The sequence below is a fragment of the Myxocyprinus asiaticus genome, chromosome 39 (genome assembly GCF_019703515.2).
Source record: "Myxocyprinus asiaticus isolate MX2 ecotype Aquarium Trade chromosome 39, UBuf_Myxa_2, whole genome shotgun sequence".
NCBI lineage: Eukaryota > Metazoa > Chordata > Actinopteri > Cypriniformes > Catostomidae > Myxocyprinus > Myxocyprinus asiaticus.
In genome coordinates, this window is record NC_059382.1 from 17815571 (window position 1) to 17843205 (window position 27635).

At 41.6% G+C, this 27635-nt stretch overlaps 1 protein-coding gene across 5 annotated transcripts in view; it reads right to left on the bottom strand.

Moving 5' to 3' along the window:
* Positions 1–27635, bottom strand: part of LOC127430040 (seizure protein 6 homolog) — a 384217-nt gene continuing 356582 nt past the window's right edge. The window contains exons 10-18 of one of the 5 annotated variants that reach the window (XM_051679463.1): positions 25983–26179; positions 19094–19288; positions 6466–6657; positions 5957–6151; positions 5734–5790; positions 5518–5626; positions 4804–4903; positions 1728–1841; positions 1–1541 (exon numbers count right to left, since the gene is read on the bottom strand). In XM_051679463.1, coding sequence (XP_051535423.1) covers positions 1764–1841; positions 4804–4903; positions 5518–5626; positions 5734–5790; positions 5957–6151; positions 6466–6657; positions 19094–19288; positions 25983–26179 — 1123 coding nt within the window. In that variant the 3' untranslated portion in view covers positions 1–1541; positions 1728–1763. Of the gene's footprint in view, positions 2972–4803; positions 4904–5517; positions 5627–5733; positions 5791–5956; positions 6152–6465; positions 6658–19093; positions 19289–25982; positions 26180–27635 lie in introns of all 5 variants that reach the window. The other 4 variants (XM_051679465.1, XM_051679466.1, XM_051679464.1 and 1 more) reach the window with 4 other exon arrangements.

Below are 27635 nucleotides of genomic sequence, written 5' to 3' on the forward strand. Positions count from 1 at the left end.
TGATGGAATATCATTTTTAATTGAAGATATGCTCTGACAATGTGGTAAATAATTACAGTACAATAAAGCAAAAAATATATACAGTATATAATCTTGAATCATGAATATTTAAGTTTGAGGATGGTCAAGGAATTAATTTATTCTGCTCTGAATTCTGTGAGACTTTTAAGTCATAAATCCATTAAATGTTGTTTCTTAGGTTCCCAAAACTCAGTTTTTCAATTGGAGACAGTGAAACACTGAAGCATACTGTACATCCATGATGCAAGTCTGTCACGTGTCACATGACAAACAATGATGTTTTTGTCAGCTTTTGGTAATTACATTGAAATGACAATGTTTCCAATATGGACAACATTCTTATGGAGAACATGTACATAATTGCTTTTAGATGATCCATATCATTGATGTTGAAAGACAGTATCAAATGATGAACATTGATCTATTCTATAATAGATAAACCTCATATATACATACAGTTAAGCCATAATAAAAATTGTATGTACATTCTTAGATATTTATAGATTAAGAATGCCTGCTGAAAGAGTACAGTCAATTGTTCTTTTGTTCTATCATATGTATAAAAACATACAAAAATAAACTGAAAAAAAAAAAGAAAAATTCAGAGCAAATTGATCAGTGAAGGAGGGATGATTTACAAGAACTTGCTGTACATATATATTTATTACTTTTGGCTTATTCAGCCAAAGGCGAAATTTAGCGCAAGTAGAGACCAATTTCCCAACAGTCTTAGTCTGTTACTGTACACACAGACTACTTTTAACTAAGGATAATGTAAAGGCTTCAGAGCGACGAAATAGGGACCCACTTAACATCTATGGATACAGAAACATGTACCAGACCAGTCCCCATGCAAAACACTAAATTTCATAAAACTGGCAGATGTCATTTGAAGGTTGCTACTTACAGCTCTTGTAATTAAACATATAATTTTCATGATGTGTGGAAAAAATATATTAATAATAAACTGTTATCCATGCATAAGTTTTATTGTTTAATGGTTGCTGTGTTTTACATAATTGTGTTCATTTTTCCCAGCATGTAATTTAGGTGTCAAATGTTATGATTATCAATACATTTGTTGCAAACTCATCTGAATAAGCCACAAACTGTATTTTTATACTCTAGATGCACCATTGATGCCCTTTCAGGCCATAAATTATTTCCGGGTGTTGAGAGGTAACAAGAGCGCAACAATCAAGAACATAAATAAATAAATCTGTTTAAAGAGGCATCAATCAGCTAAATTACATGAATTCCCCATTTTCAGTCATTTTTTTATTCCTTATTTAATTTGGCTCAATTAAGGGTAAAAACTGTACAAACAATTCTGCTAGGCCATGGCAATCGAAGCTCTACAAAAATAATATCATGTTGTCCACACTTTTCGCTTACGGAAGTCCTCAGAATCAAGGCAATATTTACAGCAGATGGGAAAGGATGAAAAGCTAGGCAGGCGGTCCTCCATGCTAAAATTAGCTTTGTTGTATTTAAATGGAGACTTCATATTCTCTTGTATCCTGCATACCAAACAAACAAAAACACACCAAAGTATATCAATATTTAGCATTTATATGCACATATACATAATGAATAAAAATGAAAGCAGTGGGCAACTTTGTGAGGGGAAGGGACATGTCATAACATCATTGTAACTCGAAAGACAGAGACGAAAGATGGAGACACCCTACACCCGTGGTTCAAACCTTCTCGGCCTTGTCCATGTGATGCTACTCCATTGATCAACTCTCCTTACAGGCTCTTTCTTTACAACAGAATCCTAGAGAGTACCTCTGGTGGCTGGTTTGAATCATAGGTCTCTGTATAAATCAAAAATACCATGCAACTTAAGTGTGAAAATGCCTAAAAAATAATAAACAGCAATGGAAACATGATGAAAGTTAGAGGAAATACCAAAACTTTTGAGTAATTTTTGGGAAAAACAATGTATGATTTTGGAGATTAAATTGTGATCCAATAAATGAACAAAGTAGATGACTATGGGAATACAATTTTTATAAAGTATAGTTCTAAAGCCGTCTCAAATGGGTTTTGTTTACTCTGCGCTGACACTTAGCAGCATAGATGCATCATCATGCCATGGTAGAAATGCACTATTCACATCATGACGCCAATAACTGGGGATTATCAAAATAAAATTAGTAATATTCTGGTCATGTAATTTCAAGATGGCAGCACTCATGAATGTGCGTCCAGCACCAAATGTAGAATAAAGCAGCTTTTTCTCTAAGACTGATTTGACAAGAGTCTTCATCTCATGTGAATGTACATCATTTATTGTTTTTGTTTTTAAATAAAATGTATTAATTTATGTTTGAAGGTTTAGCAATTAGCAAAAAGTGCTAATGTTAATTTTGCCAAATGGCAAATTTTGCTAATTGCACTTTTAAATCGAATGGAAAATTCCACAACAAGAATGGTGCTCAGCCTGATTCAACCTTTGAATCAGTGGATGAATGGTAAATAGACAATACTAGTCTATTTATTACAGATCTAGACTGTCAGTTTTCTATTCATCTCGTTTTAATCTCGTTTTCGAGAGAGAGGTGCTCATGACCCTATGTTTCCATTGTTTTTACTTACTGACACACTTAATGTGAGTACAAAGCTTCAGTGCAGGAGGAACAGTCACACATAAACACATGCTCTGGCTAGCCACACACTTAGAAACATTCAAACACAGACTGAGCCCTTGGGGCCAGAAACTGTTTTCGAGCTGGTTAGTATATGCAAGCAGTGAGTGCTGCAGGGACTGGGTTATGAGTGCTACACCACAGCGAGGTCTGGATAGACACTAGTATAGCACTTGAGAGGTGTGAATAACCTGGAGTCTGTATCACAAGCTAGAACCAGCAGGCAGAGGGAAAAGACCACATTGCAGTCTAATACTTTTGACAGACAAGGTTTCAGAAAATCTAACCTCATTGTTCTTCAGGGATGCAGAAAGAGATAGAGAGAGAGAGAGTGAGAGAGAGAGAGAGAGAGAGAGAGAGAGAGAGAGAGAGAGAGAGAGAGAGAGCAGAGAAAGTGCAATGTAAGTGATTGAGAAGTTAACATCTCGGACAAAAAAAATCTCAGAATAAGTTGTTGTCTCTGAGATAAAGGGATTTAAAATTCTGACATCATTTACTTACATTTATGTAATTCAAACCCATGTGATTTATTTCTACTTCCATAGAACACAAAAGGAAATGTTTAGCAGAATGTCCCAGGTGCTCCTTTCCACACAATAAAGTGAAATCTCAATTACACTTAGGGCCCTATTTTAAGAGTGCTAAGTGCAGCGCTATGCGATAATTCATATGCGCAATGTCAATGGGCATGGCCATGAATTTTTGGTATTTTCTAGCAAGTATGCGCTAAGTCTAGGTGCAAGCAGGTCTGGATCAAGTGCAATTTAATTCGGAGGTTATTCTCTGGTTTTTACACTGTCTGCATCCTATTATATAGGTAGTCCATTCCTTCAAGCCCAAGACAGCACATTTATAAGAAGTTGGTAGTGTAAATGGGCTGTATATGAATAGAAGAATATAAATATGGACTTAAGTTCTTTTGTGCATTAACTGCATGACTGTGTCCTTGTTGAATGTCAGTCATATCCTTACATGCATGGAAAATGTGATTCTTATAAGGATTTGGATGTAGGCTCAGTTAAATTATAGAGAATGTAAGTATTATTAATCATTTTCATCTACTGACACACAAATCATGACTTAATAAAGTATTAACAGTGTTATCGGCCTTCCAGGTTAGGCTGTGGACCAACGGATTTTTGCAAATACTTCACTACGACCGGTCGATTTTAATTATGAAAAAATAAAATGTATTTATTAAAACATGAAAAAATTAAACCAAAAATATTTCTAAATTTAAATTACACTTTAAATGAAAATATAATCAAAATAATGAAGTTATTACAAATCCAAACATTTTACCCTCTCCAACTTCTTCCACCGGCCTCTTTTGCAGTGACTTAAAAATTACTAACGGACTTTGTATGTTGCGCTGCACCTGGTGCACTTACGAAAATAGAGCTATAAGCTGATTCAAACCGGTACATCACGTTTGGTTGTGAAACAACGCAACAACCAATAGATTCATTTGACATATTTGAATATTCCGAAGCTCAAATGACATTTCAAATCTATAGCAGAGGGCTATATTTTCAGTTAATAAAGACATTTATTTTTGTTTGTTCCACATAGCTATCATATGGCTTTAAAAATTTAAAATATAGTATACTTTTATGGTACTGTTTTGTCATTTCTGGAGCTCTGCAGCATTTTGTCCCCATTTGCTTACATTGAGCACCTGGGACATTCTCTTAAACATCTCCTTTTGTGTTCTACAGAAGAAGGAAAGTCATTTTTGTTTGGAATGACATGAGTTCAGTCAATCAATCAGTCAGTCTGTCTATCTACCCATTTAAGCTGAATGTGAATATTGAACAATGTGAGAAGGTGAAGCAAAGGGGGGCAATGATATGCCAATAGACTTTCTAATAATGGGGTGATGAGATGAGGGCATGGCTCTGTGTGCCAGAATAGCACTTTCATGCTAATTAGATAACAGAAATGAACCCACAATATGGTAATACATATGGTGTGCAAAGTGCAAATGTGCACCCGTAGGACTAAACACCTGAGTAACTCTGTTTTGCCAAGAAAATCACCACAAATGGATGTGGGTGTGAATAAGATTCTGTTACTACTAGTGATGAGGAGGATGTGGGTGAATGTATGTAATGTATGCTTTACTTACTGCAGTCTCATAAATGGGGGTTTCAAAAGCTGGCTCTCCTCTGATGTGGTCATATTTTGGTGATGTGGACATGGACAGGCGTAGTGATTTCCCCTGCACCCTGAGAAGAGACATGCAAAAACAATTGAAATTTGTTGCCCTGGTCTAAACCAGAGATGAGAGATTTGAACTAAAATAAATGTCATGTTCAATGACCCCAAAGTATTCGGACAATTAAGCCACATTTTAAAATGTATGAATTACCTTGCAATAGATATAGTAACCAGATATAAAACCAAGTAGCCTCTGCAAACAAATGATGCTTTACTTTTTATCAGAACTAATTGTATTTTTATTAGCCTTTTTTGCAGTTACTTTTTATTGTCCCAGGGTAATTTTTTGAGGATGTATGAAGTCAGTTCCCCACAAGTTCACACAGGCGTCCTAGCAAAGTAACCGCAGGTGTAGTTCATCACATGAATTATGGACATATTCCACAATGTTTGACAACCAGAAAGTGTCCAAATACAAACTATATCATTTTAAAATATTAAACTTGACAAACTTCTTTTAATCAAATATTTTTCTTAAAAAGTGTTCTTGTGCTACTTTCCTTAAAATAAATCCCAATTGGTGTCACATTTTATTATCTAATGCAATCACAAATGACATTCATAGATATTTAAGTGTATCTTATGAGTCCAAATACTTTTTGGGGCCACTGAATCAACTTACCTTGAAAAGTAGAAATATATTGACATGATGATAATCATGATTATTGCCACTGGGATGAAAATGGAAACAGCCACACTGGCTCCCTCCACACTGAAGTCTGCACTGGCCACTAAAAAGGGAGGTACGTATATACATTAAAGTATTTAAGTAGTATATCTGCTATACATACTGTATATACAGTATGTGTATATACAAGATGCAAAGACAACTTCATACCATCTAGCCTGCGTTCATCTATGTACTCCAGTGTCACAGCTGGGAGAGAAGTGATAGCTTTTAACACATGAGAAAATGTTACATGTCATTCCAATTACCTACCCTGTAGTAAAAGAACATATACATAACTAAACATCCACTAATGACAGGAAAGGGGCCTTATGAATGATATACTTTGCAGATCACATCACACACCATGAAAATTGCAAAACACAGAATGTACCTTTGCACAGTGGGGGTGAATGGCTCCATTTGGAAGGGTGCCCAGGGATACAGCTGAGAACAGGTTCACCCTGGAGCTCATACCCGCTCAGACAGGAGAACCGCAGAGTCTCTCCTGCCTGATACACATGCTTCTCTGAACTCTGGATGCTATAGGCGGGAGTCCCAGGATTCCTGCACAGCTCCAATGTATCAGCTATATAACACATACCATAAATACACAGACTTTTTCACAAATGTGGGGTAGTCATTAAAATACTGCTATTTCTGTATATACAATGAGACTTTATAAAAATAAAATAAAATAAACATAAACCAAAAATAAACCATTCATGTTAATACCAAAAATGGTGCAGGACGAGTTATGTGCAGAAGATTAATTGATTTGAACAAACTTCTAACCTTAAGTATAAGCAAAAGTAAAAGTGATAATGTTATTAACCTGTGTTTGTGTGTGGCTATGTGTGGCTCTGTGTAATTATTTGTGAATAAAATCACAAATGTACTCACGAATGCATTTCGGCAGTTTCTCGCTCCATTTGGGGCCGGTGGAGTCACGGTGGTAGCATGAGAGAAGGCTGTTACCCGACAATGAGTACCCTTTGTTGCAGATGTACTGCACAGTGGAGCCCACGATGAGACGTGGCCCTGACATCACCCTGCGACTGTGCTCCACTGTGCCTGGGTCTGCACATGACAGAACTGGACAAGCAAAAACAAATATCACACAGAGAGTATTTATATATTTTTTCTGGAAAAGTTCATATCATTTGTCTTGTTCTTTAGTCTATGAGGTTGATACAGTTTGATTCTATGCTAACTTGAGAAATAAATTGTTAATGAAAAAAAAAAATGCTTTAAAGATGCCTTTTAAAAGGTTAAGGTATATGGGAGACCGGGGCTAGTTGTTGCACGGGGAAGTTGTCACAAGAACTATATCTCAGTAACTATTTTTTTGCCCAAGTCAAATGTCTAATTACACAAACGTGTGTTTTATAGCAGAATGTATAGTTTTGTATGCTGGTTTTATACACCTGTTATCAAAATCCTCATGAATTAGAATAATATTTGTGAATTTTATCCTCCAATATCATCATATTTTTGTAATTGTTTGTAATTTGTAACTAAAAGTTTGATCTGTATTCTCAGGACAAGATGACTTTTCATAAATTAGTCAGGACTGGTTAAGTTATGTGTTTTATATGTTAAAAATATATACAGTTTACAGTATTAATTACAATATTTATTAGCCAAAACAATGGTTTGCTATTTTATATGTTACCTTTTACATTTTTGCAGTATCCTAAATTGTTTTGTTTCACAATTATTTAGCTTATAATAGCTTATAATAAACAGTTTCATGAGTTGTTGAGTTGAGTATACTTTATTGTCCCGTAAGGGAAATTTGTTTTGGACTACATACACGACAGCCAAAACACACACAAAACTTACTCACAAATATTACATAGCAACAATATCCTATTATATAATAAACAATATAACATATTATATATAAAAACAATAAAACCATGACAATATAAGTCTCAAGTAGTCCTTTTTAAAAGTCTGATTGAGGTAGGCACAAAAGAGTTCCTAAAATGATTCGACCTACTAATTGGGATTCTATATCTTCTCCCATAGGGCAACAAATGGGACTGATCATAAACAATTCCTTGGGCTTGCCTCAGTGCCGTTTGCTCAAACCATACTTGAATGGGTCAGTTTACTTTCCAGCCTAATATTTTCATAGCAGTTTGCACAAGGCAGGAAAGTTTTGTTTTTAACTCTACCGGTAAGTTCCCGTACCATGCTGCTACTCCATATCTAATAAGACTCTCAAAAATGGACTGGCAAAATAAAAACAATGTTCTGGCTTACCCCATATATACTAAGTCTCCTCAGGAAATAGATCGTCTGTTGCAGTTTTGCACACAAACTCTCAATATGGGTATTCCAACTCAATTAATTATTAACATAGACCACCAGATACTTAAATGTGGAGACCTGTGTAATGGGTTCATCATATATTAACACTGAACTATGATCCCCCACTGATCTGGGGTCAAATATCATTTCAACAGTTCCCTATCTGTCACTCACTCGACGTTGTGTCGATGTAGTGACACTAGGGGTCACTCTTGGGAGCCCGAGACACCTCTGGTCTTTGATAAAAGGCCAATGAAAATTGAGTGGTATTTGCATGCCACTCCCCCAGACACACGCAAAAAGGAGCTGGCGTGCAACCACTCATTCAGATTTTCTCTTCGGAGCCGAACGGTCGATGTTTACTGAGCTGACTGTTCGTTCACCTCTGCTGGATCTGACGGCGCATTTCAGTAGCTTCTCCCTCCTCTGCACTGGTGCACTGCAGAGAACGCCCCTGGGTGTTTCGTCAGAAAAAAGAGAGTATATTTTCCTAAAAGAGTATATTTCTCTAAAAGAGCGGCACACACGGAACGTCTTTTTAAAGACGCATCTTTTTAAAGATGCTTTCCGTTTGTATGTTATTCCTGGTTGCGGTCCTTACCTCTCAACTTCAGACGGTCACGATCGCTGTCTTTCATGTCTGGGCGTGACCCACACGGAGACAGCGTTTGTGGATGGTTCATGTTCTCACTGCGAGAACATGACCATGGCAACGTTGCGGTCGCGGCGTGCTTTCGTAAGAAAGCCCCAGCTGGGCTCCCCCTTCAGGGACGACTGCCCAGTCACAGGCTGATGCGGAAATGATGGACATGCTTTCCCGGGCGGCCGTGAGCGTCGGGCTAGAGTGGAACCCTCCGCTCTCCCCCGAACCCTCGCGGCTCGATGATTGGTTCCTGGGCATGCGGCGCCGCTCAAAGCAGCCACGCCCCACTCCAGTGCCTTTCTTTCCGGAAGTGCACGAGGAGCTGACAAAATTGTGGGAGGCACCTTTTACTGCCCGGTCCTGAATTCTCAGTTCCACCGCCCTCACTGCCCTTGATGGCGGGGCGGCCAGGGGCTATATGGCGATTCCCCCGGTGGATAAGTCACTCGCGGTGCATCTATGTCCACAGAGCGCCGCCACCTGGCGCGGATGCCCAAAGCTCCCGTCCAAGCCCTGTAGGTTCACGTCGTCCCTGACGGCCAAAGCCTACAGTGCTGCTGGACAAGCCGCCTCTGCCCTGCATGCCATGGCTCTCCTGCAGGTCCACCAAGCCAAGGTGCTAAAAGAACTGCACGAGGGTAGTTCCGCCCCAGATCTGATGCAGGAACTGCGCTCGGCGACCGACCTTGCTCTCTGGGCGACGAAGGTCATGGCGCGGTCTCTCGGGCGGGCGATGTCCACATTAGTGGTCCAGGAGCACCACCTTTGGCTCAACCTGGTTGAGATGGGTGAGGCCGACAAGACACTTGCTGCCCCTATCTCCCAGGCTGGCCTATTCGGTGACACTGTCGAGGACTTTGCCCAGCAGTTCTCGAAGGTGAAGCAGCAGACGGACGCTATCCGGCATATCCTGCCCCGGTGCGGCTCAAGATCCTGCACCCCGTCTGCTCGTCGCCAAGGGCGTCCCCCTGCGGTGACTGCACCGGCTCTGCCGCAGCCCGCCCCTTCGGCCCAGCCCTGGCGTGGAGCCCGCCGCAGGAAGCAGATGCCACCCGTCTCATGGCCGGCCACCAAGAACCCACGAAAGGCTTCAAAGCGCCCCTGAGACGGGCGACCCAGGGTCGACGAAACCCACTGCGTTGGAGCTGGTAGGAAGACCACTCCAACCCCTGGTGGAGGGCCGGGTGGAGAATCTTTTGTTGCCTTTTCATTTGATTTCGCTGCATGCCCAAGTGGCTGCGGTACCCAACAGTTCAGCAAAAGAGCGGTTTCCTTCTTCCCTGGGTCACATACCCGGTGTGCATGGCCATCATCATGACCACCGTCCACCTTTTACCCTTGCAGGATTGGCGCTCCAGCGGCGGTCTCCCCTCCCCTGTGTGCCCAGCTGTGGCACAGATCTGTCCCCGATGTGACAGTCTCCATGGGTTGCGAGGACAGGCCTCTTCCTCCCCCATCCCAGGCTGTTCCGGGGGTGGTCACAAGGAGCCAAGTAAGTGCTTCAATGTCCCTAGACCCAGCACGGCCACGACATGGTGTGGCACCTCGAGCTCCGCACCGCCGCGAGGCCCCACCTTCCGGTACGTCCGACGAGGTTGTCCCTTTGGTCCCCCTCTCGCGGAACTGGGATGCGTGGCTTGCGCTTTCCAATCTGTCACGATGGCTGGTCCGGACTGTCCAACTCGGCTACACGATTCAGTTTGCCAGGCGTCTGCCCAGGTTCAGCGTTATCCACTTCACCTTGGTGAAGGACGAAACACTGCTACCTTGCGCGCGGAGATCGCCACCCTCCTATGGAAGGGTACGATAGAACCTGTCCCTCCGGCTGAGATGAAGAAGGGGTTTTACAGCCCCTACTTCATCGTACTGAAAAAGGCGGTGGGTTGCGGCCAATCTTGGACCTGCGAGTACTGAACCGGGCTTTACACAGACTCCTGTTCAAGATGCTGACGCAAAAACACATTCTGGCGAGCGTCCGGCATCAAGATTGGTTCACGGCAGTAGACCTGAAGGACACGTACTTTCACGTCTCGATTCTACCTCGACACAGACCCTTCCTCCGGTTTGCATTCGAGGGTCGGGCGTATCAGTACAAGGTCCTCCCTTTTGGTCTGTCCTTGTTCCCTCATGTCTTCACGAAGGTCGCAGAGGCAGCTCTTGCCCCGTTAAGGGAGGTGGGCATTCGCATTCTCAACTATCTCGATGATTGGCTAATCCTAGCTCACTCTCAGGACATATTGTGTGCACATAGGGACTTGGTGCTCTCGCACCTCAGGTGATTAGGGCTTCGGGTCAGCTGGGAAAAGAGCAAGCTCCTCCCGGTTCAGAGCATCTCTTATCTCGGTTTGGAGTTGGACTCAGTCTCATTGACAGCACGCCTCAGGAACGAGCACGCACAGTCGGTGCTGACCTGTTTGAAGGCGTTCAAACAGAAAACAGCGGTTCCACTGAAACTCTTTCAGAGGCTCCTGGGGCATATGGCATCCTCAGCGGTGGCCACCCCGCTCGGGTTGATGCATATAAGACCACTTCAGCACTGGCTTCAGACTCGAGTCCCGAGATGGGCGTGGCGCCGCAGGACACATCGTGTGGTCATCACGCGGGTCTGTCACCGCCTCTTTAGCTCTTGGACAGACCTCACATTTCTACAGGCAGGCGTTCCCCTAGAGCAGGTCTCCAGGTGCGTCATGGTCACGACAGACACCTCCAAAATGGGCTGGGGCGCTGTTTGCAATGGGCACGCAGCCACCGGCTTAAGGACGGGCCCGTGGCTGCGTTGGCACATTAACTGCCTTGAGTTGTTGGCAATTTTGCCCGCCCTGCGGAGGTTCCGGCTGTTGATCCAGGGCAAGCACGTGTTAGTTCGGACAGACAACACGGCAACGGTAGCATATGTCAACCGCCAAGGCGGTCTGCGCTCTCATTGTATGTCACAACTCACCCGCCGTCTCCTCCTCTGGAGTCAGCAGCACCTCAAGTCTCTGCGAGCCACTCACATCCCGGGCGACCTCAACACTGCACGTGGTTCTCGGACCTCACGCTCCTCGCGACAGCCCCCCAACCCCTGGCGAATTCCCCTGAGGAAGGACCTTCTTTCTCAGGGACGGGGCACCATCTGGCACCCGTGATCAGACCTCTGGAATCTCCATGTCTGGCCCCTGGACGGGACGCGGAAGACCTAAGCTGTCTACCACCCGTGGTGGTAGACACGATCACTCAGGCTAGGGCCCCCTCTACGAGGTGCCTGTATGCCTTTGAGTGCCGTCTGTTCGGTAAGTGGTGTTCTTCCTGACGGGAAGACCCCCAGAGATGCGCAGTCGGATCGGTGCTTTCCTTCCTGCAGGAGAGGTTGGAAGGGTGGCTGTCCCCTTCCACCTTGAAGGTGTACATTGCTGCTATAGCAGCACACCATGACACAGTGGATGGTAAGTCCTTAGGGAAGCACGACCTGATCATCAGGTTCCTGAGAGGCGCCAGGAGGCTGAACCCCTCCAGACCGTGCCTCGTTCCCTCATGGGACCTCTCTGTATTTCTTCAGGGTCTACAGGGGTCTACAGAGGACATACTTTCGACATAGTTCAGCAAGACCATGTGCTGTATTTTCCACTTAAATATCCTCCCCTCTCTCTGGGCGAGGTGTGGTCTCTGCGGTGTCCTCCCCTTGGGAGGGACACCCCCCAACTAGACCTGGTTGGCCCAGTCGGATATTCTCCCTTTTTTTGGGGAGTGGAAAAAAAGAAGGGGGAAAAGAGGCCACGACTGGGCTAGCCTGTCTCTATCTTTTGGGTAGTCGACTTGTCCCCAAAGGGCCGTTCGACACTCATAACTATGTTGGGGGAGGTTACGTGTCAGCCTGGTGTGCTGGCTACGAGGCACACAGTTGTCTGCCCGTCACACACCGCCAGTTCATGGTCATGGTTACTTGTGTAACCTCCGTTCCCTGATGGAGGGAACGAGACATTGTGTCCCTCCTGCCACAACGCTGAACTACCCGCAGAAATGGCCGGACCTTGTCTCGGCTCCTCAGCATAAAACCTGAATGAGTGGTTGCAAGCCAGCTCCTTTTATACCCGTATGTCCGGGGGTGTGGCAAATACCACTCGCCAATTTTCATTTGCCTTTTATCAAAGACCAGAGGTGTCTCGGGCTCCCAAGAGTGACCCCTAGTGTCACTACATCGACACAACGTCTCGTTCCCTCCATCAGGGAACGGAGGTTACACAAGTAACCATGATGTTTTGCTCTCATTTAAAATCAAACAACTACTATCACACCACTGTACAAAATGATCAACTACTGTAAAAGCCCTTGAGAACAAATATTCTTGTACATTAAACTTAAAATAGCAGTATCATAAGAGAACAGGCTACTAATACAATCATTAGTATACAAAGTAAACAAGACGGGGGAGCTGACACACTCCTGAGGTGCACCTGTATTTACCACTTTAACATCAGAGAAGGAATTGTTAACCCTGACCTGTTGTGTATGATTACACTGTAAAAAAAAAATCCTGTTGTTTTACAAAAAAAATTTGGCAGTTGTGGTTGCCAGAATAATTATGTAAAAACAGTAAAAATTTAAACAACTTTACAGAACAACCTGTAAATTTTACAGTTTAAAACTGTTGTAATTTACATGACCACGATGGCACTGTAAAAAAAAAAAAAATAAAAAATAAAAAACAATTCTGTTCAATTTACAGTAAAACAAAAAGTCATAAACTTGATATTAGCCTTCTGAATCTGTAAAAATCTGCTTTTCACTTTATAATGTATTGTTAATCACCGTAGTAACTACAGAAGAGCACATCAATAGTGGCTCTTCCAGAAGCAATGACCAATAAACATGTAGAGACAGTGCTCAGTGTCACTCACACAAACACTAAACACCATCAGGGTAACACATGTGAAATTAAAATAATGTAATAAACATTAACTAAACTACATCAAATATAAAACAGAACACCCCGATGTACGTAACTGATATTAAAAATAAGAAGAAACATAACTATTCCCATAAAATATAATGAAATGTACTGGGTCACGCAGGGAATTGTGGGAACGCCCGATTACTGCTTTATACTGTAATTTTAACAATAATTTGCTGTAAAAAGTAAATGTACTCTCTTGTTAAACATGTCATTTTTTTTTTTACCATTAATTATACAGGAAAATCATACTTTTTAAATTAAAAAAATTTATAAAAATTATTGTAAAAACTACTGTATTGTCTTTTAAAATATATAAAAAAATTTTACTGCATATTTTACAATTAATACTCGTTAATCAATTAACGTTTTATTTCTGTAGCTTTTTTTACAGTCTTTTACTGTTAAAATTACAGACATTTTTTACAGTGTAGTTAAAAATGAATAAAACCACTTAATAACAAAAGGATTAACATTCAACTATTTCAGTTTCTGAATAAGCAGATGAGGTTGAAGAGTTTTAAAAATCTACAAAAATTATAGGTTCAATTTGTAGTGCGACTTACCCCAGGTAGTTTGACTATTGCTATTTCCTGGGTCCTAACGGCGGAAATGTTCAGTAGCTTTTGGAAGCCAAGACATAGGTACGTAGGTATTTAAGGTATAAGCCAATACAGAAACTGACATTCAAAAATAAACCTATCCTGAGAAATATTAAAGGAATACTCTAGGTTCAATAAAAGTTAAGCTCAAGCGACAGCGTTTATGACAAAAAAGTTGATTACCTCAGAATTTAATTTTGACTCATTCCTCCTTTTCTTAAATTAAAGAAGAAGCAAAAATTAAGGTTACAGTGAGCCACTGCAATAGAAGTGAAGTACATTTTTGGAGGGTTTAAAGTCAGAAATTTGAAGCTTGTAATTTTATAAAAGCACTTAGATGAATTCTTCTGTTAAAATGCATGTATAATTTCAGCTGTAAAGTTGTTTAAATTATAATTTTTACAGACATTTTAGGGTTTTAGGGTTTGTTGACATTACACCATCATGACAACGAAGTTGTGGCTATAACTTTACACAGAAAACATTAGTAAGTAATTTAATCACACTAAAATCATGTTAACACACATATTGTTTATGTCTTTTGGCTATACGTTTGAAAAAGTGAGTATTCTAACATTCCAAAATTGGCCCCCATTCACTTCCATTGTAAGTGCTCACTGTAAACCAGATTTTATTATTTTTTTTTTAATAAAAGGAGGGGCAAGTCAAAATTATATTTTGTGGTCAAGTCAAATCATTTATTTATAAAGCACATTTAAAAACAACAGCTGTTGAGCCAAAGTGCTGTACAACATCAAGCATAAAAATGAAAAAGGATTATTTATATAGCAATTATTTATACAACAAGGAGAGATAAATGAAAACTTTAACAAGATATAAGTTCTAATCCAAGTCAAAGGCTAAAGAAAATAAATAAGTCTTTAGTTTAGATTTTAGATTTATTTAGATGGGGAGGATCTAATATGCAGGGGCAAGCTGTTCCAGAGCTTAGGGGCGGCAACTGAGAAAGCCCTATCTCCCTTGGTAATCAATATTATGCCATAAGTGCTGTCGATTGAGCTCAACTTTTATTGAACCTGGAATATTTCTTTAACTGTAGTAAACAGTGTGACAACATGCCCAAGTCTACAAAAAGATAAAACATAAAAAAAATAAAATAAAAAAGACATACAAAAAGATTTTAAATATTTTAAGAGGATGTTTATTTAAATGTAAATTTATAAGCAAAAGTCTACTGCAGTCCTCACTGTCACCTGAAGGTGGCACCAATGAATTAAAGAACAAATATTTGTGATTAACAGACAGTGCCTTTGGATCACAATGGTTTTGGAATGATGTTTACTGTTTCCACCTTTCTTTTTTTTTTTTTTTTTTTTTTTTTTACACCAGTATTGTAAACCATGCAGAATTTTAATACTTCAAAATCCTGAAATACACAAATGCACATTTCTGCACATTTTGTTTTTTACCTTGTTGCTAAACTGGACATGATATAAAGAGCCAGGTCAAATGATTACCTATCCGAACACATATGTGGTGAAAAAGGTTTAAGCACCATGTGATCTTACTAAACGTGCTCTCTGTTCTGAGCTCTCTGTCCTTCACCCCTTACATCATAGAGGGGCCCATATGCCAGGGGCCCACAACTCATTCCATTTAGACAGTGTGAGGTGAGTTCGCATTGGAGCCAATGGGAAGAAGAACATGTGACTTTGATCTCAGGGCAGCATCCAGGCACACAGTGCAGTATAATAAAAAGATTACTTTGCACCACACTGCCCAGCTGCAAAGCCAATTCTCTCCCCTGCAGTTGTGGGGCAGGAAAAGGGTATGGGAGAGGCGAGTGAGTTAATGATGTTTGCATGGGGGTGAGAGCTTTGAGCCAGATAAAGGTCCCCGGTGCTTCTGGGCTGCTGTTGTTGCTGCTGTTTTTGTGAGAGACAGCGCTGGGAGCCAGAGCACAGGGCCACACAGCCTCCTGGCACTCACACTTCAAGCATCGAATGTCTGTGGACATCCTGGGAGAACGGTCCAGGCTGTTACTGCAATACTACACACTCACACAGAGCAAGTCCTGGCAACACAATAGCACAGGTGACAAGATTTAATTTCAAGCACTGGAGCAACTGGCTTCAACAAAATAAAGTCGTGGAGTTGTCACAATTTCACCTGTGATGAAACACTCATTGTATCTGCCAGATACTGACAGAGGTTCACCAGAGGGTATAAAGTGGAATACGAATTCTTGCTTAAATCAGTTGGTGTCGTAAGGCGTAAGCAGAGGGAGGATGCAGAAAGACTGCGAATTGAAACGGCATCTGCTTCATTTGTGAAGTTGCACTCGAAAGAAAAGTGAGTGATTACCAACAAAGACCTTCTTCACTCCTCACCTGTCCTTGAATGGGACTGCACTGGAGAGGCAAACAGGCACTTGTGAAATTCTACCCCTCAAATGGAATTCAAAAGCTCATCTACTGTTGTTTCGGAGCAGAGCATCTCTCTTGATCAATAGGCAGTGTGTGTTGAAAATGGATTTACGAGAAGGCCTATTTCCCACATCCAGCATCTATGGCGTGCAAGCAGTGCTGCAGTGTAAAGGGCCGTTCACACTGAATGTGATTTTGTGTCAGTCTTTTTAATTGTTTTTCTATGTAAACATTCGCTTGATGACTGTCTTTAATCGTTTTGCTGTGTCCTGAGTAGGAGTGCTACATTTTTTACACTCCTTATCAAGTTAGAAAGAACTTCAACTTTTAAAAACACTTCAGAATGGCTCCTAACTGCAAAAACAGGCTCGCATTTCTACTGTGTAACAGAGCTGCATCTTTATACAAAACAATAAAGTGATTTCTGGGTAACTGCACTAAATATTTCCTAAAATGGTAATCAGGAGTGAGCCATTAGGAATTATACAAACTTGATCTTCATGAAATCTAATTTACAAGAGGAGGGGGATCACATTTACACTACCGGTCAAAAGTTTTGAAACACTTGACTGAAATATTTCTCATGATCTTAAAAATCTTTTGATCTGAAGGCGTATGCTTAAATGTTTGAAATTAGTTTTGTAGACAAAAATATAATTGTGCCACCATATTAATTTATTTAATTATAAAACTAAAATTTAATAAAAATAAAAAAACTTGAAATTGATGATTTGACCAATTGGCCAATAAGTGCCCAACATAGATGGTAACTCCTTCACTACTGTTTAAAAAGCATGCCAGGGTGATACCTCAAGAATTTGGTTGAGAAAATGTCAAGAGTACATTTCTGAAAATTCTAGGCAAAGGGTGACTACTTTGAAGATGCTAAAATATAACAGAGTTTTGATTTATTTTGGATTTTGTTTAGTCACAACATAATTCCCATAGTTCCATTTATGTTATTCCATAGTTTTAATGACTTTACTATTATTCTAAATGTGAAAAAAAAAAAAAAAAAAAAAAAAATTAATAATGAATGAATAAGTGTTTCAAAACTTTTGACCGGTAGTGTACATTAAAATATTAATTAATGTACAAAGAATTAATTAAACTGCTTAAATTGTCTGGATTCAGATAAGCCGGAGCCACACTAACTGATTTTCAGGTGTGAGCTTCATTAACATAATTGCCGGCCAGGCGTAGGGAGACAAAGCGTGCATTAGAGTCTGGCAGTGGGAGGTCGTTAATCACTTGACTGTCGGGACATTGAGTCTGTCCTCTGCACCTCAATAACTGTCTGGTTTGGTTCAGCTACGAAATCAGACATCAGAAGACTACAAAGGACAGTTTGGACTGCTGAGAGGATTACTGGTTGCCCCCTGCCCCCCCCCTTCAAGAACTATACACTTCCAGAGTTAGGAAAAAGGCTGGAAAAATCACTCTGGACACCACTCACCCTACCCACTACCTTTTTGAACTGTTGTCTTCTGGCCGACGCTTCAGAGCTCTGAGCACCAGAACCGTCAGGCACAGGAACAGTTTTTTCCCTCAGGCTATCCATCTCATGAACAGTTAAATTGCCCCATTGAGCAATAACTATGTGCAATAAACAGTTTAGTCTTTTTTATATTTATCCAACACATCCAACCTCTTCTGCCATTTCATTCCTCTGAAAAAAAAAAATAAAAAAAAATAAAAAAAACATTTGCACTGTACATAACAGATTGTATTAGATTTGCACTACCCATGTGTATGTGTGTATGTATGTATGTATGTGTGTGTCTGTACATATGTGTTTAATTATTTTTTATTATTATCTATGTCTTGCTGCTGTTTTTGTATTGTTTTTGTATTGTTGTACACTGGAAGCTCCTGTCACCAAGACAAATTCCTTGTATGTATAAGCATACTTGGCAATAAAGCTGATTCTGATTCTGATTCTCTCTGCTGAGTTCATGGCTTCAGAAAGTGAAAAAACACATCTGGCTTGCTTGAAAAAATTGTTCTGTCACTGAGGCAGTTTCTTGAGTTTTTGTCAAGTGACGAATGAGTTACTTCTTTTACTGAAGAACTGACAAGACATCAAGCTCAACATTTTCATCATATCATCACAAATTCTGATTGTAATCCATTGTGATTCTGTCACCAAGCGTTTTTTCTACACTAAAACGATATCAGAAAGCAGAGCCACAACAGTCTGTTTTTACTGAATGTAAATTTCTTCACTCACTGAAAGCTGCTTAAGGACATACATGTTCTACAGCAAGCCTCGATGGGATAAATACACAATCATTCACAATTATTGCTGTATGAGTTAAATCTTGCAACATTGTAACTATTTTATCCCCTTTTTAGAACAAATCAAGCAAGCTACAGGTCTGAAAACGCCCTAAAACCACCCCAATAGTTTATGCTCAAGCAGTACTCCTGTTGTTATTACGGCGAGCTCCACGTGACAGGGAATCAGAGAGAGAGAGTTGCGGTGAGTTGGTATGTCTTTCACCTCTTCACCATTTTGTATCGGCAAGTGTGTCATACATCCAACTGAAGAGAGCAAGATTTAATATTAACCTGTTAATATGGGCACTGAAATGAACATGCACCACAGACATTGGATGTATGAAAAAGGCCTGAGTGTGTGTGCTTTCACCTCTTTCACAGCTGGGCAGGTCTCCGCTCCAGGTCAGGTCCCACTGACACATCAGCAATTCAGTGCCCACCACCTCGAATCCTGGGTAACACTGATATGTCACCACCGTGCCATGCACCAGGTCAGGGTGAGATGTGGTCTTCCATCCATTAGAGATCTCTGGGAGCTCTGGACATGTGTCATTACGAGGAACCTCTGCAATGAGAGAGAGAAAGACTCAATTAGTTTAATTAGTAGAACAGCAAGAGAAAGAAAAGGAGAGAGACAATGTGCAATAATGCATGCAAACAATTTCTTTGTTTCTCACCATGTCCCTGAACAAACCACAGGTGTTGTGTCTAATGACTGCTGAATCAAATGGTAGGAATCAGCTTGGCTGTGATTAAAAATGTGAACAGAGCAGCGCAGACAGCTGGCAGGCTTTTTGCTGATGTCCATTTGTAGCGCAGCAGAGCTGGGGAGGGCACGGCACCCAACAAATGCGGCTAATGAGTACAAACATGCACTATAATTGTTAGCACCTTTGCAAGGCCAATTCCCTACACCTGCAGTAGCTGGTTGTGGATTTTCCCCTCCCCTCTGTGCTGCATGAAGAAAATGCAAATCATTCCATTTTGGTCTTCCCTCTCAGTCATCTGCATTCCGCCATTCTCACCTTAACTCTTTATAAAACTCATTAGATTTTATCTGATCTTGTGTGGTAGTTGGCCACAAATGGAAAGCTATTGGAATGACCTTCCCTTTATCCTGGGAAATGTGAGCAGGGACTAAACCAGCAGTGTGTCTCTTTCTATAACTCTTTCTGCCTCTCTCTCTCTCTCTCTCTCTCTCTCTAAGGGGTGTAATCTCCTCACCACACTTTTCCAAATCCATGATCCAATAATTATACTTTATACCACGGGACTGTTGAATGCTTGATTCTGATTGGTTCACGGACGTTCTAAGGTGTGCAATTATTTTTCAAGTAAACGCATGGCTAGTAGTTCCAGGTCTTGACCACATAACGGTTCCAAATCACTTCACCAAATTATTTTAGTTATTTCAAAGAGCCCTACAGGCTACCATAGCAAAATAACGAATTAAAACAAAGACACTGGTTAAAGTAAATCAGATAAGAACATCAAATAATGTCTAAAATATCCCACATGTATTTCAGTTTCAGTTAAAAAGAGCCCTTGTGCTCCCTCATCTCACCCGCACTTACACGCACACACACACACACATACACATACACACAACAAATAGAGCTGCATCCCCACGAATTGATCAATACAGTTTATATTATCCGAAATAACTTTTAATGTTTCAATGTATTTCACACTTATCAGCCTCACATAGCTATAGTGGGGAAAAGCACTGCGCTACTCCTCCCCCTCTCTTTCACTCTCACACAAACTCTTTTGGTAGCAAAGTCAGCGCTCCCCCTCGACTCACTGCGATTGTAAACAGTTGTTTAGCAATAGAAAAGCTATATAAACTCAGCAAAAAAAGAAACGTCCTCTCACATTCAACTGCTTTTATTTTCAGCAAACTTAATTTGTAAATATTTGTATGAACATAAAAATATTCAACAACTAAGACATAAACTGAACAAGTTTCACAGACATGTGACTAACAGAAATAGAATAATGTGTCCCTGAACAAAGGGGGGGGGGGGGGGGGGGGGTCAAAATCAAAAGTAACAGTCAGTATCTGGTGTGGCCACCAGCTGCATTAAGTACTGCAGTGCATCTCCTCCTCATGGACTGCACCAGGTTTGCCAGTTCTTGCTGTGAGATGTTACCCCTCACTTCCACCAAGGCACTTGCAAGTTCCCTGACTTTTCTGGGGGGAATGGCCCTAGCCCTCACCCTCCGATCCGACAGGTTCCAGATGTGCTCAATGGGATTGAGATCTGGGCTCTTCGCTGGCCATGGCAGAACACTGACAGGAAATCATGCACAGAATGAACAGTATGGCTGATGGCATTGTCATGCTGGAGGGTCATGTCAGGATGAGACTGCAGGAAGGGTACCACATGAGGGAGGAGGATGTCTTCACTGTAAAGCACAGCGTTGAGATTGCCTGCAATGACAACAAGCTCAGTCTGATGATGCTGTGACACACCACCCCAGACCATGACGGACCCTCCACCTCCAAATTGAGCCCGCTCCAGAGTACAGGCCTCAGTGTAATGCTTATTCCTTCGACATAAACTCGAGTCCGACCATCACCCCTGGTGAGACAAAACCGTGACTCATCAGTGAAGAGCACTTCTTGCCAGTCCTGTCTGGCCCAGAGAAGGTGGGTTTGTGCCCATAGGCGACGTTGTTGACGGTGAAACTGTGACTTTAATTGCCTACCATCTGTAAGCTGTTAGTGTCTTAACAAGTTCCATAGGTGCATGTTCATTAATTGTTTATGGTTCATTGAACAAGCATGGAAAACATTGTTTAAACCCTTTACAATAAAGATCTGTAAAGTTAATTGGATTTTTACAAAATTATCTTTAAAATACAGTGTCCTGAAAAAGGAACGTTTCTTTTTTTGCTGAGTTTACAAGAATGGCGACACTCGCTGCTGCTGAGACTTAAACTTACACTTTGGCAATATGAAGCTCCGCTGCGCGTCGTGACCGCATTACCACCTCAGGTGTGCATTATTTTTCAACAATTCAATGGTCCGTCGTCAATTATTCCTTACTTAATTAGACAGCTCTCTGGATTATTTCATTCTGATTGCTCAATCATGGCACTTTGTTATCAAATATTTTTGTGTAGAAGTGGTCTCATATGCATCAACCCGAGCTGTGTGGCAACCGCTGAGGATGCCATATGCCCCAGGAGCTTCTGAAAAAGTTTCAGTGGAACCGCTGTCTTCTGACTGAACGCCTTCCGACAGTTCAGTACCGACTGTGCGCGCTCGTTCGTGAGGTGCGCCGACATCAACACTGAGTCCAACTCCAAGCCGAGAAAAGAGATGCTCTGAACTGGGGAGAGCTTCGAAGCCTTCCTTGGGTTCTTGGCGGCCGGCCGTGTGGCGAGTGGCGTCTGCTTCCTGCGGTGGGCTCCACACCGGCGCCGTGCCGTGGGGGCGGGCTGCGGCGGAGCCGGTGCTGTTGCTGCAGGAGGACGCCCTTGGCGACGAGCAGACGGGGTGTGAGGTCTTGAGCCGCAATGGGGCAGGACGTGCTGTATAGCCGCCATCTGCTTCTTCACCGCCGAGAACTGCTGGGCAAAGTCCTCGACAGTGTCGCCGAACAGGCCAACCTGGGAAATGGGGGCGTCAAGGAACTGTGCCTTGTCAGCCTCTCTCATCTCGATCAGGTTAAGCCAAAGGTGGCGCTCCTGGACCACCAGGGTGGACATCGCCTCCCCGAGAGACCGCGCTGTGACCTTCGTCACCCGGAGAGCGAGGTCGGTTGCCGAGCGCAGTTCCTGCATCAATCCCGGGTCAGAACTACCCTCGTGCAGCTCTTTTAGTGCCTTGGCTTTGTGTACCTGCAGGAGAGCCATGGCATGCAGGGCGAAGGCGGCTTGTCCAGTGGCACCATAGGCCTTAGTTGCCAGGGACGATGTAAACCTACAGGCCCTGGACGGGAGCTTCGGGCGCCCGCGCCAGGTGGCGGCGCTCTGTGGGCACAAGTGCACCGCGAGCGCCTTATCCACCTGGGGGATCACCGAATACCCCTTGGCCACCCCACCATCGAGGGTAGTGAGAGCGAGGGAGCTGAAAGATCGGAATCAGTTAGTAAAAAGTGCCCCCCATGATCTTGTCAGCTCCTCATGCACTTCCGGGAAGAAAGGGACCAAGGTGGGGCGTGGCAGTGAGAGGCACTCTGGGCTCAGAAACCAATCATCGAGCCACGAGGGTTCAGGGGAGAGTGGAGGGTTCCACTCTAGCCTGACGCTCGCGGCTGCCCGGGAAAGCATGTCCGTCATCTCCACATAGGCGTGAGACTGGGCGACTATACCTGAAGGAGGAAGCCCAGCTGAAGCCTCCGCATCAGACTGGACGAACCCGCTCTCCGATGCTGCGCTCGATAACTCATCGTCTTCCCGGGCCCCGAATAAGAGGTCGAACTCGCCCTGAGACGAGCCGGTGGTCCGAGAGCCCGACCAGGTCAAGCGAGCATTCTGAGGAATGGGAGGTCTGTGGGGGGTTACCCGGCGGAGGTGCTCCCATTGAAGTCCCCAAATCGGCCCCAGTGCTAACTGACGCGGCCTCATACCCGTAGGTAGAAGGACCGAGGCGGGGAGCCGCTGGGGTGGCTTGCTTTTTACGAAGGCAAGCCGTGACCGCAATGTTGCCATGGTCATGTTCTCGCAATGAGGACAAGACCCATCCATGAACGGTGTCTCCACGTGGGCAGCGCCCACACACGTAAGACAGCGATCGTGGCCGTCAGAAGTGGAGAGATAACGACTGCAACCAGGAATAATACACAAACGGAAAGGCATCTTTAAAAATATGTTCCGTGTGTGCCGCTCTTTTAGAATTGAAAATATATTCTTTTAGAATATACTCTTTTGTTTTGTTCTGCCGAAGCGCCCAGGGGCGTTCTCTGTACTCCATGGGTGCAGAGGGGGAGAAGCCTCTGAAATGCACCGTAAACCCAGCAGTTTGAGGTGAACGGTAGGAAGAAATTGAATTCAGTGCACTGAATGCAACCGCTTGGCTCCGAAGAGAAAATCTGAATGAGTGGTTGCATACCAGCTCCTTTTATACCCGTATGTCCGGGGGAGTGGCATGCAAACTCCACTCGCCAATTCCCATTGGCCTTTTTCAAAAAGCAGAGGTGTTTGGGGCTCCCAAGAATGACCCCTAGTGTCACTACATCGACACAATGTCGAGTGAGTGACAGATAGGGAACTACTTTCTGTCGCCATGGATTCAGCATCTTGCTTTAATATAGTCCGAGCCTTCATTGCTAATTCAAAAACGTCACTTTAGAACTAGCAACAGAAGATTGCGAGGCTTGCGCTGCTTTACTCGAGGACTTACTGGATAATGAGGTAGTGCGTTTGTGCATGTGTGTGTGAGTTAGTGTGTGAGTTTGTGTTTGAGGAATGGAAAGAGAGAAACTCAGAAAATAAGAGAGATTGCTTCTGGGATTACCTTTTTTGGTGCAGCTCTCGTCAGAAGTAACATTGCTTCAAAATCACCAAGATGTAAGTTTAAGCACTTCTCAGCAGCAGCGAGTGTCGCCATATTTCCGTTTTATACCCCAGGTCTGTTGAATACTTGATTCTGATTGGTTTGACATTCTTCTTAATTTGGTTTGAAATCTTCTTAATTTCTTAATTTACTTGAACCAATGTCTTCATTTTAATTGGTTATTTTGTTGTGGTAGCCTGTTGGGTTCTTTGAAATAACTGAAATAATTTGATGAACTGTTATGCGGTCAAGACATGGAACTACTTCATAGCGGTGCGTTTACTTGGAAAAACAATTGCACACCTTAGAATGTCCGTGAACCAATCAGGATCAAGCATTCATTAAACCCGTGGTGTATATATACATATACATATATATACTGTATATATATATATATATATATATATATATATATAAACCAATTATTATCAAAGGTAACTTTTCAAACCAATCAGCTTCCAGAATCACCTTAGCACATTATCAAGTCTTGTGGTTAACAGATCTCAACTTTCAAATTAAGCCAAAATATCGATGAAACCCAAATTGTTAAAGGATCTTAAAACAGGACTGAACAGCAACATTATATAAAACTCAATGAATGAGTAGAATATGGAGTTTTTGTGCACTTCGGTGAACAGAGAGACACAATGGCGGCCTCCATTCATTTACAATGTTTGCAACCAGTGTTGGGTTGGTGATCGAAAAGATAATAACTAATCGTTAATTGTCAAGACTATTTTAACATAACAGGGAGAGATCATCTTTGCATGGAGCATAAATATAAGCAAATAAAATAAATAAATAAAAATAATGCATTGTATTGATAAAACCATTTAATGGTTTTATTAATCAATATTGTTTCAAATATTTGCCTCCTCAGAAAATGTCCTCACGGACAGCCACTGATAAAAAATAACATAATTAGAAAAGAATGAACCTAAAATACATCTTCATGACTCCAATACTAACTTAAAATAAAAATAACTTAGAACTAAGCTTTTGATACAAATTATATTATAAAATTTGAAACCTTTACAACCTCCATCATTAAAGCGATATCAAGCCATGAGAAATGTAATGATGTTAAGCATATTGAAATATCATTTTACTCATTAACGACCTCAAAATACAAAAACAAAAATAAGTATTAAATACTGAATTAAATATACAGAAAAAATAACAACCATAGAGTGAAAACTAAACTAAAGTGAAAATAAATACTGAAAATAAATTAGAAACAAAACGTAAAGTTGCACACTGTAATTTTTTCTCTTCAAAAAAGTTTTACTACTTAAGAAATGAATACTAATTTTGAAACGTATGTATAAAATCATGACCTCTCACATGAAATGAAGACTTTATTCAACATCAGTAACCTTATAAAAGCTGTTTAAATCTACATGGAGAGGGTCCCCTCATGGGGGCAGCCATGTTAGGATCACATGACCAGCCAAATACTACTCGCTTAATCTCAGTATTGAGACACTTTCACATTTTTTATTTTTTTTTATTAATCATGGCTGACTGTGAATGTTGAACGTCTACAATGACATTGATGACAGAAAACATTTGCAAATTATGCAACATCTATGCCCCTTGGTGTCAGTGTAAGCTCAAGGCGAAGTACTGTACATAAAAAATTACTGAGTGCACCTTTAGATAAAAAAATTAAAAACTATAATAACCCTGTTCCTTACATTACACACTCAGAGATACCGACTCAGGTGGAAGAAAGGGTTAAACAAGTCATTACCGAAAAAGTGTACCACAAAACCATTGTTGTAGCCGTAGATGTTGGTGGCGGGGTCTGATTGGAACTGGATAGTGACATCAGCCATGGAGGTGTAGAGTTTGAAATGAGGCCTGGAGGCACTGTACTGGCCCAGTATCTTTGCAGTCAGGTCATCTCCATCATAGAACGTCAGCACATCATTCTTGCCCATGTGGAGACTGTGAGCAGATAAAACACAACTGGTCAATTCCAGACTAATCCACTATCACAGATGCTCAGGTTTCACCTTACAGGAGCACCAGGGGCCCTGACAGTTCTCTGACCTCCCCTGTCTTTTTATTCTAGCCTACCTTTCTTACTTTAGTCCTTCTTATCCAGCATCACAATCACTGCTTATCCTTGTCACTGCAGCAAACAGAACATTTTCTGCTTTTTAATTTTAACTCACTGCTTTTGTTAATCCCTTTTGGACATAGTTTCAATATGAGTGCAATCACGAACCGCATTCAAACGACTCACAGTATAAAGAGCAAATGATTCAGCAGTGGGAGACACTATTGTCCTGTCTCCATCTCATGTTTAGAAATAGCTGCAAAATAAGTTTTCTTATACAAGCCATGGAGAAGCCATTTAGCAGCTTCCTTATGGAAAATTCAAGACAATCTACACCAAGTTCATGCTTTTATTTATTTGTTATTTTTTTGTGTGTGTGTGTGTTTGGCAAACTTATTAATAGATTTTAATATTTGAATTACAGAGTGTAATACAAGGGTGTAGGTAGGAATATTTTAAAATCCCCATTTTCATTTAAAATGTCAATTTTAAGAAGTTACAAGGGACATTGTTTAGTAAGCGACTGTGCATGAGTTAAGCCTAGTTATACTTTAAATGTAAACTTACACACACAGTCGCACACAGTTACATGCTAGACAGTGTTACTAGTAACTATAAATTACATTTACAAAGGGGAATAAATACTTTAATTTTACAAATGAAAACATGGCACAGAATCATACAATATTTATATTACATAATATAATTAAATTACATTCACTCACAACTGCAATAGATAGAAATCAAGCATAGCGCCAGTTCAGGCAGGTCATGTTAGTCAAGCTGCAATTAGCTGATGCTCAGCTGATCATGACATCTACCAATACAATTCAGACGCTTATCAGAGCAGATCTATTTAAGTCCTCCATTTATTCATTGCCTTAGCTACCTTTACAGTGCATGCTGTACTTGACACCCTCCTCCATCCCCAGCTCCACATTTGTATGGCAGCTTCGCCTTTTAGTTTTCGCTACATCTGTCTTGTATGCTGCGCTCTAAAGCCCCATACACACATGCAGCAATTTTATCGTTTGATGTCGTTAGTCTCTGTACTTTGAAGTCACTAGTGGCTAGTGGTTTCTACTGCTGTCGCTTTAACATTATTGGTAGACTGCATGTCTGGCCATGTCTTTTGAAAATCTGATCACAGATGAGATGTACTGCCGTTAAAACTAAGATTTATTTCTAATTTGACAATTAATCAGTTTTCTTGTCCCTAAAAATGCACATTCTGCAGGGGAGAGTGTCTATATGAACTGAAGCAATTCTCATTCCATCAAATCATTCAGAAAAGATGAGCGATCTATCAATGTACGAATCAAATTCACTCAGACTACTGAC